Source organism: Bicyclus anynana, chromosome 26 (genome assembly GCF_947172395.1).
Source record: "Bicyclus anynana chromosome 26, ilBicAnyn1.1, whole genome shotgun sequence".
In the NCBI taxonomy this organism is placed as follows: Eukaryota; Metazoa; Arthropoda; class Insecta; order Lepidoptera; family Nymphalidae; genus Bicyclus; species Bicyclus anynana.
Window position 1 is genome coordinate 8,162,912 of NC_069108.1, and position 13,350 is coordinate 8,176,261.

General features: G+C 39.5%; 1 protein-coding gene across 2 annotated transcripts in view; it reads right to left on the bottom strand.

The window, feature by feature from the left end:
* Positions 1-1,505: 1,505 nt before the first annotated feature.
* LOC112052836 (mannosyl-oligosaccharide glucosidase) overlaps positions 1,506-13,350 on the bottom strand; it is a 29,808-nt gene continuing 17,963 nt past the window's right edge. The window contains exons 11-16 of one of the 2 annotated variants that reach the window (XM_052889912.1): positions 12,972-13,082; positions 11,501-11,589; positions 10,081-10,200; positions 9,122-9,239; positions 8,313-8,496; positions 1,506-6,849 (exon numbers count right to left, since the gene is read on the bottom strand). In XM_052889912.1, the coding sequence (XP_052745872.1) occupies positions 6,676-6,849; positions 8,313-8,496; positions 9,122-9,239; positions 10,081-10,200; positions 11,501-11,589; positions 12,972-13,082 (796 nt within the window). In that variant the 3' untranslated portion in view covers positions 1,506-6,675. Of the gene's footprint in view, positions 6,850-8,308; positions 8,497-9,121; positions 9,240-10,080; positions 10,201-11,500; positions 11,590-12,971; positions 13,083-13,350 lie in introns of both variants that reach the window. The other variant, XM_052889913.1, reaches the window with a different exon arrangement.

Below are 13,350 nucleotides of genomic sequence, written 5' to 3' on the forward strand. Positions count from 1 at the left end.
TCGCCTGATGAGACCCGAAGCCTGAAATAAAGATAGAGGACGGAGCTACTCTCTAAGGGCGTCTCCTACGAAACTCAGACCTCGGCTTAGAGGGCCAATCGGGAGGGGGTAACCGTGAATCAGTCCAAGATCGTGAGTTAGAAAACCTACGTCCGGGTGACGTTAGATTTCAGGGACCTCGTCTTCGCCGGCGAATACGCTGTGTAGCTTGTGATTGTGTTGCCCGGGAAACATTGTCGGTCGTCATGTCATCGTCTGGATCGTAAAGGACGTTTTTGGGACGCCTGTGCTTGAAGTTAGCGTTAAGGTTGGGAGTGTAGTTGCAGGCCTCAACCACTAGTTGGTTGGGATGGATGGCAGTTCTGTCGAAATAGTTTCGAGAGAGTTGTTTCATGTAACTAGCTATTGAAGGTAAATCTAAGTCTCTATGGAGGTCGTTATTGCGTACAAACCACGGTGCGCCCGTGATTTGTCGCAGAAACCGGTTTTGCAATGTTTGGAGCGGCTTAAGGGTCGTTTTGAGACGGTGGGCAAACACTACACTAGCGTAGGTTAAGACTGACGGACAATAAAGTGCGCGGCCGGAGGTCGCGCGTTTTTTGCGCTTGCGTAAAATGCCTAGCTGTAGGCCACGATCGAAGGTCTTGTCACAAATCCCCGGCCAAAGGCCGGTGCACATTACAGCATCCACCATGCCGTACATTTTTTGTGGAACACATAGGTGTATAGGGTAAATTACTTCTCTCCGAAAAAAGTGACTTTCCAGTGACTACTATCTGCACGGCACTAACACACTTTATTAATACTTTAGACAATCTTCATTGTAGTGTTTGTGTATATATACACCGGTAGTGGGACAAAGCAGCTAGTCTATCTCTGGCATCGTGAGGAGGCGGACGTAGTGGTGAGACGGTGACTTACTGCTATTACAGTAAGGACAAGGTAACTTACATTCATTAAGATAAATGTCGTGTACTTTCGACAGTACAAAACTTGAATTCTATAGATAACAGTTTTCACTTGCTAGTGCTTGCTAGTTTTTACTTTGCTTTTATAAGTAATGTCATATGGGAAGTAATTTATCCCATAAACCTGTGTTCCACAAAAAAATGTACGGCATGCTGGAAAATGTTATCTATTTGTAAAGTACTTTCAAGATCATTTAATTTTATATATCATCAATATCATCATCACCTATAGGCGATCACAGATAAGGGTACCACTACTTTAGTACGGCACTAGGTTTTTCGACATTTATTTTTAATCATCTATCTAATATATAAAATTCTCGTGTCACAGTTTTCGTTGCCATACTCCTCCGAAACGGCTTGACCGATTTTGATGAAATTTTTTGTGCTTATCCGGTATTTATGAGAATAGGCCAACATTTATTTTTCAAACCCCTAAATCCTAGGGGTAGGGTAAAAGTAGGGTATGACTAGGGTAAGTGTTTTTTTTCAAGGGCTTGTAGTCTATAACAATAAATAGAATTAATAAAACAGACATTTCTTTAAATTATTTATTTACATAATATACAGAAGACTGGTTGAATAATTATAATTTATACATAATTACCCGTAACTCTGGGACTATATTCTTTACCGAAAATTAATTAGAAATGTTCAAGGAACTTTGTAAAAGTAACAGGGTATCTGCGATCATTACTTTCGGAGCTACAGGGATTTAACGGCTCAGAAAGCTCTATAAGTACTATTCGCTTAGTTTGTGTGAACAAAACTCAGACCAATTATAGAAGGACCTGTATCGCACTCATAGTCACGAACAAAATTGTCCGTAATTTTCTGAGCAAAACGAGCTTAGATTTTGTATATATCTTATACTAACCTAGAAGTTTTTGCCCGTTTTTTACACAATTCAATGACACAAAAAAGTATTTTTACGGAGCTCTTTAACCGACGAATACGATTACAACTATTTAATATCGATTCTATAGAGACAATTTTTATAATCGCATTAGATCGTTGATTATATACTTTGACAGAAAAGTAACGTCTAGCGAGGCAGGTCCTATGCAATAATTGGTCTGAGGGACAAAAGGAAAATGTCTGGTCTAGAGCTCGAAATACCAATAGACTCACCAAGGACATATCGCAAGTTAGTTTTACTAGATTTACTAAACTAATTTTTGTTTTTACCAATTTCATTTTATTTTTTATATTATATAGTATACTAGCTAACGCCCGTGGTTTCACCCACGTGGTTCTCGTTTCCATAGGAATATGGTGATAATATAGCATATAGCCTTCCTCGATAAATGGGCTATCTAACACTGAAAGAATTTTTAAAATCGGACCAGTAGTTCCTGAGATTAGCGCGTTCAATCAAACAAACAAACAAACTCTTCAGCTTTATACATAGATTCAAATAGTAGTTGTAAAATGTTTCTTTTTCTTGTTACTGTAAAATGCATTTTTTTTTCTTATGTAAACTGATTTTATGTAATCGTTAATTCATTTTAATATTACGGATGAGCATGCCGTGTGTAGCTTCATTTGATTGTGCGGAGTCTTGTGTTTGTGTTTTTTTTTCGATTGTAGTTGTGTTAATGCTGCAACAGTCACTGGTGGACAAAATAAATAAATAAATAGCGACATCTTAATAAATCGCTGGGATTTTATGTTTCTCATACGTATCCATTAATAAAGTCCAATCAAGTGCAGAAACTAGCATTGAGTAAAGCTTACTAGATGGTTTTCTTGTTGAACCTGCTTTCGAATCCTCTAATAAAACCGTATTTACAAGTTAAAGGTAGTTTAACACTAGAGAATGAATACTTTAGTTTGACATTTGAAAAAAGACTGGAAGTGAAACTAGGTAAGTTTACGGTACGAGGTCCATCGACCTCGTAACTAATACGAGGTCTATTGACCTCGTATTAGTCACGAGAACACGCCAGACACACGAGGTCAATTGACCTCGTACCGCGATCGTGTTAACGGTTCATCGTCAATCATACTTGGCGGTACTCAACAACATGCAGGGTACCCTCCCTAATGTTTTAACTTCCTCGCTGGAGTCAATCAAAACAAATCTCTATTAAAAATTTATCTATAGCTAGAACCTAGAGAAGTAAAACCAATTAGATAGTGTACCTATCCAATAATTGACATTTTTAATTATGAATTTTACGTTACTATTAACTATCACAGATAAAAGAATAAAATGCAGATAGAGCGCAGTTAGTTTTACTAAATTTGCTAAACTAATTTTTGTTTTTGTTTTTACCAATCTCATTTTATTTTTTGTATTATATATTATATAGTATATTCAAATAGTAGTTGTAAAATGTTTCTTTTTCTTGTTACTGTAATTTTTTTCTTATGTAAACTGATTTTATGTAATCGTTAATTTATTTTAATATTACGGAAATGAGCATGCCGTGTGTAGCTTCATTTGATTGTGCAGAGCCTTGTGTTTTTTTTTGATTGTAGTTGTGTAAATGCTGCAACAGTCATTGGTAAACCAAATAAATAAATAAGGATGTAGCCATTCTAAATACAAATCAAAAAAAGGAATACATTCACCAGTCAGACCAGACACGAAGCGTCGCATCAGCAATTTTCGATATGATTCCAGAAAAATGGCGTCTTATGTTTTAAAATATTTTAAAAACTGTTCACAAAAATTTTAAAAAATAAGATAGAGTATTTTTTTACAGGCAATAATTACTTTTATTGGTAATTAATTAGTCTATTATGATATTAATATCAATCTTAATATACAAATTATGAAAAAAAGTATATATGCGGATGACAAGGAGACGCGTGACGTTTGTTTTTTTTATGGATTTCACCGGCCTCACCGTGCTTCTGTACTCATTCTGCATAATTCTTTATTCTGTGTTATCTATATAATGAAATAACAACTAGCTAGTCTAAATTTTGAATTAAAATTTTTACACTTGACATGAAATATCTAAATAAAGGAGGTAGCCCAAAATTGTTTGAAGCCCAATTCACTAACTTCGACGTATGATAGTTGACATACACGAAATTGAGATTATATGTAACAAATGTCATCCGGTGCTTACTGACAACCATTCTTGGATATCATACAGTATGTCGATGACAATAGGGATGATGACAGTTTTTTAAATTGTATATAAATTAAGAGTATGCTAATAGTAAAGCAATTTTGTAAAAGTAACAGGGTATCTGCGATCATTACTTTCGGAGCTACAGGGATTTAAAGGGTCAGATTTGCGGCGCTGAAGCGGATCCCTGAAAACCGCCCCATACAAAATGGTACGAATTAATGACGTCGTAGGTACATAATGATCGTTAGATTTGTATGGGTGTTCAAACAAAATTACTGATATCTTTGTTATTTGTGCGTTTATGTTTATAGTTCATGTATTTAAAAATGTCACATTTAATGTAAGGAAGCTAAAACTGTATGAATTTTCATCTAATTACGATAAAAGATTTTTAATAGATTTTGAAATTTTATAATCTTATTTATTTTGCAAATATCCAGTCAATCTTTGCTTTTTATGTATAAATTATTAAATTAGTTAACATTATTTACCCGAATGTATCATAAAAATCAATATATTCAAACCTAGTCATCATCCCCTTTCACAGCTGATTTGATGTTTATTCTAATAGGTTGTCAATGAAGACAAAGTTAGTGAATAGTCCGTCAGCTTACACTCGTATAGTTCAAAACATGGCCCATTACATCGTTTTAAGGCTTCCGTAGAATTTCTAAGTTCTTATGGTTGTTTTTATGGTTTTTAATTATGAAAAATGTATACTTAAATCTGGTGGTAAATATATTAGTGTTGTGAATATTATTTAAACGGGTACATACCACGATAAAACCACGAGATTTTTTTTATCTTAGTGTTGTGTAAGAAAAGTTTGATTGATTTTGCAAAAAGTTTATAATTTAAAAAAAAAAAATAAAGTTTAATAATTTAAAAAAAAGTAGATATTTTTACGTGCTATTTTATTTTCAAATACATGCGATACTTAAGTCGTCGTTACGTTTTTAGTAGGTCTATCGAATTTTGGGGATTTTTGAGGATTTTTGGGGGGCGGGGCTTATCGGGGCGTTTAATATCTGGTTGATAACATGGACGTTTAAGTGGTTATAGTTTAATAGCAAAAACGAAAATACCATAAAAAACGATGTATTGTGCCATGTTTTGAATAGTAATAGCTAACACTAAAGTCCGTTGTTAAATCTTGCGACGCTTGCAAAATTAAGTGTTAAATCATACGATGCCCACACAACATACTTAGTTGTTTACTCAAACTTGCACAGATAAGGTCGCATTTGAAAGGATTACTCATCCGCCAGGACAGCGATCCATATAAAAGCGATGCCCCATTAGTGCTTTGCGTTACATTGGTACATCGCAGCGTCGAAAATGCGTTGCTTTCTGTATATTTTAAACGATAGGCCACAAAGCGCTGCGTTGACGTTGCGTTGTTTCAACGAACGACGGACAGTGCTAATTTGTTTTATATGCAATATTGAAACTTGCGCTGCAACGTCATGCGTCAACGCAACGCAGATGTGGCATACAATGCGTTGACCGGTTCTGACAACGCAACGCACTAGTGTGACATCGCCTTAAGTCAACTGCTAAATTCTGTTAGGTTAGCACTAAAGTCCAATGTTAAATATTGCGACGCTTATAATAAATGAAGTGTTAAATCATACGACGTTAACATAAGTCTGTTGGTAAAACTTGCGACGCTTGAATTATAAGTGAAGTGTTAAATAATACTACGTTCTTATAAGTCTGTTGTTAAATCTTGCGACGCTTGCATTATAAGTGTAATGTTAAATCATACAACTTTCACGTAAGTCTGTTGTTAAATCTTGCGACGCTTGCATTATAAGTGAAATGTTAAATCATACAACTTTCACGTAAGTCTGTTGTTAAATCTTGCGACGCTTGCATTATAAGTGAAATGTTAAATCATACAACTTTCACGTAAGTCAGTTGTTAAATCTTGCGACGCTTGCATTATAAGTGAAATGTTAAATCATACAACTTTCACGTAAGTCAGTTGTTAAATCTTGCGTCGCTTGCACTGTAAGTAAAGTGTTAAATCATACGACGTTCCTATAAGTCCGTTATTGAATCTTGCGGCGGTAGGTCAATAGGGATGATGACAGTTTTTTAAATTGTATATAAATTAAGAGTACGCTAATAGTAAAGCAATTTTGTAAAAGTAACAGGGTATCTGCGATCATTACTTTCGGAGCTACAGGGATTTAAAGGGTCAGATTTGTCGCTGCCGCGGATCCCTGAAAAATGTCACATACAAAATGGTACCAATTAATGACGTCGTAGGTACATAATGATCGTCAGATTTGTATGGGCGTTTAAACGAAATTACTACTATCTTTGTTATTTCTGCGTTTATGTTTATAGTTCATTTATTAAAAAATGTCACATTTAATATTAGGAAGCTAAAACTGTATAACCTTTCATCTAATTACGATAAAAGATTTTTAATAGATTTTGAAAATTCATAATCCCATTTATTTTGCAAATATCCAGACAATCTTTACTTTTTATGTATAAATTAGTTAACATTGACCTTATATACCCGAATGTATAAAAAATATCAATATATTCAAACCTAGTCATCATCCCCATTGTCAAACCATGCAACGTCCACAATCTTCTGCTATTTAAATCTGCGCAGATAAGGTCGCCTTTGGAAGGTCGTTAATACTCGTCCGCCATGATAAGGACGACAAGGGCTGTCCAGCCGGTGAAAGGCTTACAGCCACTGCCTCGACCGTCCTCCCCCGAGTACTGCTCGTAAAGGTATCCTGTTCTCTTGTACTCAGAGAGAATGTTTCCTAGAAAGAATAATGGTAGAATTATAAAAAAAAAAAAAAATGCCCTCACAACCCAGTGGATATGGCTTCTGCCTTCCATTCGGAAGTCGTAGGTTCGAATCCGGTCCAAGTCAAACACCTCCAACTTTAAAATAGGCTACTTGCCTCTTTTGTAAACAGTGTTGAAAATGAATTATGGAAGTACTAGCTGACGTCACGCGGTTTCACCCGCGTGGTTCCTGTTCCCGTAGGAATACGGGGATAATATATAGCCTATAGCCTTCCTCGATAAATGGGCTATATAACACTGAAATACTTTTTTGTAATCGGACCAGTAGTAGTAGTTCCTGAGATTAGCGCGTTCAATCAAACAAACAAACTCTTCAATAATATTAGTATAGATTAAGCTATATTTGCAGCAGTGATAGCCCAGTGGATATGACCTCTGCCTCCGATTCCGGAGGGTGTGGGTGCGAATCCGGTTCGGGGCATGCACCTCCAACTTTTCAGTTGTGTGCATTTTAAGAAATTAAATATCACGTGTCTCAAACGGTGAAGAAAAACATCGTGAGGAAACCTGCATACCAGAGAATTATCTTCATTCTCTGCGTGTGTGAAGTCTGCCAATCCGCATTGGGTACATACTGCTCACACGTCGACCACCTGCGTGGTCGACGTGTGAGCAGTGTGTGGTACTCACGCACTACGTTCTCCTTGAGCGCAGTGTAGAGAGCGCTGGCGCGCTGCGCGTGGGGCCCCCGCGCACTGTAGTGGCGCAGGTGGTCGACGTGTGAGCAGTGTGTGGTACTCACGCACTACGTTCTCCTTGAGCGCAGTGTAGAGAGCGCTGGCGCGCTGCGCGTGGGGCCCCCGCGCACTGTAGTGGCGCAGGTGGTCGACGTGTGAGCAGTGTGTGGTACTCACGCACTACGTTCTCCTTGAGCGCAGTGTAGAGAGCGCTGGCGCGCTGCGCGTGGGGCCCCCGCGCACTGTAGTGGCGCAGGTGGTCGACGTGTGAGCAGTGTGTGGTACTCACGCACTACGTTCTCCTTGAGCGCAGTGTAGAGAGCGCTGGCGCGCTGCGCGTGGGGCCCCCGCGCACTGTAGTGGCGCAGGTGGTCGACGTGTGAGCAGTGTGGTACTCACGCACTACGTTCTCCTTGAGCGCAGTGTAGAGAGCGCTGGCGCGCTGCGCGTGGGGCCCCCGCGCACTGTAGTGGCGCAGGTGGTCGACGTGTGAGCAGTGTGTGGTACTCACGCACTACGTTCTCCTTGAGCGCAGTGTAGAGAGCGCTGGCGCGCTGCGCGTGGGGCCCCCGCGCACTGTAGTGGCGCAGGTGGTCGACGTGTGAGCAGTGTGTGGTACTCACGCACTACGTTCTCCTTGAGCGCAGTGTAGAGAGCGCTGGCGCGCTGCGCGTGGGGCCCCCGCGCACTGTAGTGGCGCAGGTGGTCGACGTGTGAGCAGTGTGGTACTCACGCACTACGTTCTCCTTGAGCGCAGTGTAGAGAGCGCTGGCGCGCTGCGCGTGGGGCCCCCGCGCACTGTAGTGGCGCAGGGCGGCGAGCGCCAGGTAGTTGACGTTGGCCCACACCTGCCCGCGCCAGTACGGCGGGTCGTGCTCCGTGTTCCTCTTCATGTACAGTGGCGACAGCTTCGACAGTGACCTGGTACATCGGCACTATGATAATAATTATACTATTTTTTTTTTTTCTCATTATTCCTGCAATCTGTCGTGAGACATTCAGCGGGATTTTAAGTATTTGAATTATTGGCGTGTTTGGTGCGAAATCCAGTGACTTGCCCAAATATGATAATGTAGTGTCTATATGACATCTTGTGGTGCTCGGTCTCGTGAGCCTTTTGAAAGTTGTACCGTACCAGCTCTTTTGTGTGAAGTGGGTTTCCGATACTAGGCCATTTGTTTAACTTCTAAAGAGTGGTGTGACAGGCCATTTGGGTTCCATAAAACTATTTGGAGCTGCTCGAATTTCGACACATGATTGTCATTAAACCTGAATTCGAAATAAATAAATTTTGATTTGATTTGATTTGACAATCAGTACAAAATTCATTTTCAAAATTATATTTTACTAGCGGACGCCCGCGACTTCGTCCGCGTGAAACTCGGTGTAAGCTTTCAACTACCCCTACAAAAATAATAAAAATAAAAAATTCATTTGTTTCAAGTAGGCTCAGTTTACAAGCACTTTTGACACGTCAGTTGACTATTTGTAAAGATTCTACCACCGGTTCGGAAGACAGAGGCCGAAAGGATTGAATAAGAATTACCTCAGCCCATACGGTGACCACAATAAGTCGGGTTTGTCCAACATCTCTAATATCTTCCCTAATTTCTCGCTTTCAGGTTGGAGTACTTTGAGAAGCATGGGGAATAGGGAGACATAACCTGGAAAACACAACGAAACATCTAAATCTCCAACGTTTAATGATTAAAACTAGCTGACGCCGCGCGGTTTCACCCGCGTGGTTCCCGTAGGAGTACGAGGATAATATATAGCCTATAGCTAGATAAATAGGCTATCTAACACTGAAAGAATTTTTCAAATCGGACAAGAAGTTCCTGAAATTAGCGCGTTCAACCAAACAAACAAAGAAACTCTTCAGCTTTATAATATTAGTATTGATGACAAATGAGATGACATTTGAGTTTTGACAATACTATTGACATTGTATTTTTTTAAGTAAAAATTTATCTCTTTATCTTTATTTATCTAAAGTGTATTTCCTCGCTAATGTGTTATAAAACGTCATATTCGAGAATTCACGTTACAATAAAAATTCTTCATTCTTGAGAAGACTACCAGGCTATCATAAAAAGTAAAGAGACACGCTCGCCGAACGCAGAAGTAAAGGCGAAGAACAAGGATTTACGTAGAGTGAGAATTCACGTTACAATAAAAATACTTCATTCTTGAGAAAAGTACCAGGTTATCATAAAATGTAAAGAGACACGCTAGCCGAAAGACAAGTCAAGGCCAAGCAAGAAACAATGAAGGATTCACGTAGAATGACAAATCACGTTAGAATATTCTTCATTCTTCAGAAAAGTATCAGGCTATCATAAAATGTAAAGAGACACGCTCGGACTTACGTAGAGTGAGAATTCACGTTAGAATATTCTTCAGGAAAAGTACCAGGTTATCATAAAATGTAAAGAGACACGCTAGCCGAACGAGAAGTCAAGGCCAAGCAAAGTACCAGGCTATCATAAAATGTAAAGAGCTCACCGAACGCAGAGGTGACGAGGCGGGGCTGCGGCGCTATGGTCACGCTGCGCACCACCTTGGACCCCTCCTGCGGGTTCTTGCTTTGTTGCCTCACGAACCTGACTCCGTCTGTATGTAGTCCTAGTAAAAAATAAATTGTATTGTTAAAAAACCGTCCCACAGTTTCCCATTTCTATGGGAATACGGGAATACGGGAATACAATATAACCAATGCCTAGGGACTACCCCCTAAAACTTCAGATATTACCCCTTTATTGTTATTTAAAGGCAGAGGACACACTTTTGCATATTCTATGCAAATTTCCCAGCTCTGATCTATCTATTGAGAAAATTCTCAGGTATGCAGGTTTTTAGCTGGTGGGAGGCATCGGCCGTGGCTAGTTACCACCCTACCGACAAAGACGTACCGCCAAGCGATTTAGCGTTCCGGTACGATGTCGTGTAGAAACCGAAACGAGTGTGGATTTTCATCCTCCTCCTAACAAGTTAGCCCGGTGCCCATCTTAGATTACATCATCACTTACCATCAGGTGAGATTGTAGTCAAGGGCTAACTTGTAAAGAAGTAAAAAAAAAATTTGCTCACGATGTTTTCCATTCACTGCATGAAACGCGTGATATTTAATTTAATAAAATAAAGCTGCACTAGCCCAGTGGATATGACCTCTGCCTCCGATTCCGGAGGGTGTGGGTTCGAATCCGGTCCGGGGCATGCACCTCCAACTTTTCAGTCTGAGAGGAGTCTCGAGCTCAGCAGTAAGCTGATGAATAAGATCTTATCAAATTTGGCTAAGGCAGGGAGAACAACAAGATCGGAGAAGAGGTTAGTTAGTTAACTGTCAAGGACGATCTTAACCCTACACTTCAGACTAATTAATAATTACAAGATTAACTAGACTAATTTAATTAATAATTTTAATTACAAGAGGGAGATGAATATCATAGCAATCCATGGATTCACTGTACAGGTGCCGGGTCCATCGCGTGGCAGAGAGAAAAACACCGAGCAAAGTCCAGGACTCGTGATCTGGATGTAGGGTTAAGGAATTCCTTGACAATCGATCAACACTCGCCTTCCTCCAATCGTGTTGTTTTCCCTACCTAGAGAAATTTGGTAAGATCCTATTAGAGCAGCTTTGGATACTCGTTCTGATATAGAACTTGCAGTTCTAGAGAGGCCAAGGTCTTTAACACGTTCGCTGCGGTACGAGGTCAATTGACCTCGTACACCTAGCGTCGTCAAGAGTTACGGGGTCGATTGACCTCGTATACCTAGCGCAGTCAAGAGTTACGAGGTCGATTGACCTCGTACCACGCCACGAAGTTTTAAGTACGAGGTCCTCGTACCACACCAGAGGGAAGTACAAATTTTTTTTTTAAAGTTTTTTTTAGATTTTCTAAGACATGGACCCTGAGCGTACCGAAGTCCGCGTAGGTCTGCGTATGCGGCGACCAGTGCAGCTCGTTCAGGAGGTCTTCGTCACCCAACTGGTCTCTCGTTGATTCGAATCTGTGTGAAAATTATTGGATAGAAGCGAGCGTTACTTTGCGAAAATTCATCATGAATATATAATGATTTATTTATTTTGCTATCATCCGCGAAAAGTCGACGAACCCATGCGACAACGTCACCCAGGTCCGACAAAATACTCTCTACGTACGTTTCACCCCGAAACCGGAGCATCCTCAGGAGATGTTGACTCTACAACTCTATAAAGCGGATATATTACCTGTTAATAATGTTAATGTTAAATAAAAACTCGTTTAGCACTACACTCTTTTATTGTTATTACACTGTGTACACAAGTAATTTTACTAGTAATCAATCACGTTTTTTTAAACTCGTATCAAAATCCTCCATTAATTTTTACAAAATCATTTTGTCACAGACAAAAGACAAGGTTATGTCAAAAGTTGACATAACCACAGATGTCATCACTCATCATAGATGAATCGTTTTAGACATTACCAAATATACCGCAACAATGTTAGATATTACGTCTTAATTTTTATTACGTTTGTTTCATGTTAAAATTTAAATAGTTTTAAGTACATAGCCATTGACTAAAATAGGTGTAAGTTAGCCTTAGTTAGTAATTTTAGTGTTATGTTGACTCTATGTTATTTGTATAAAAACATGCTTGTGTATAACAGGGATGTAACGGAGGTAGTTTTATCGGAACCGAAATCGGAATCGGAGTTTTCAAATTTGGTTTATCGGAATCGGAATCGAAATCGGAGGCAGGGTCAGTTTGTTTAAAGATAAACAAAAGATAAAATTAATGAATTTAAAGTTTAATTGATATTAAAACCCAAAGTAGCGTGTTACATTTGGTTACATTACAATAAATGAGCAAAAGCTAAAACAAATTAAATCAAAATGGACTCCAAAAGTAATGTATTGTACTTTATGAACAAAACCTTTGATGCTTTGTCTCCATCCAATCTATTTCTTAAAGAGTCGTAAATTAGGCCAGCACCACTAAAAAGTTGTTCGCTAGCTACCGAGCCCGGTGGACATGACAAATATTGCCGGGCAATTGATTGTAGGGGCTGGAATTTTGTATTTCCATTTACTTTCCACCACAATAACGGATCATCACTAATACTTATACGTTTTTCTTTATTGTACTCATTTAGCATACTTTTGTATACTTTATTTCGTTCGACCTCCGATTAACATCCGATACAAAAGTATCGGAACCGAAAGTGTAATAATAATCGGAAGTTCCGACTTAACGGAACCGGAATCGAAGCTCCGTTACATCTCTGGTGTATAATATTTCTGCTTAATAAAGAATTTTGAAAAACAAAAACAAAAAAACTCGAGGCGAGGCGGTGCGGGTTGGGTCTAATGACCTTAATAGTGAAGTCTGATCAAGTGTCACTCACTTGTCCGTCTCCAGTTCGAGGACCCTCGCTATGGTGGCCATGGCGTCCGCGGCGGCGTACATCCAGCAACGAAGGTCCACGTGCCGCTCGATGTACGACGGGTGCGAGGCTCTGGATATAATGGACGGCGGTCAGCGATTAATAAACATCACAATTTTATAAACAACTAGCTGACACCGCGCGGTTTCACCCGCGTGGTTCCCGTTCCCATAGGAATACGGGGATAATATAGCCTATAGCCTTCCTCGATAAATGGGCTATCTAACACTGAAAGAATTTTTCACATCGGACCTGTAGTTCCTGAGATTAGCGCGTTCAATCAAACAAACAAATTCTTCAGCTTTATAATATTAGTGTAGACTAGCGAACCTGGTCAAGC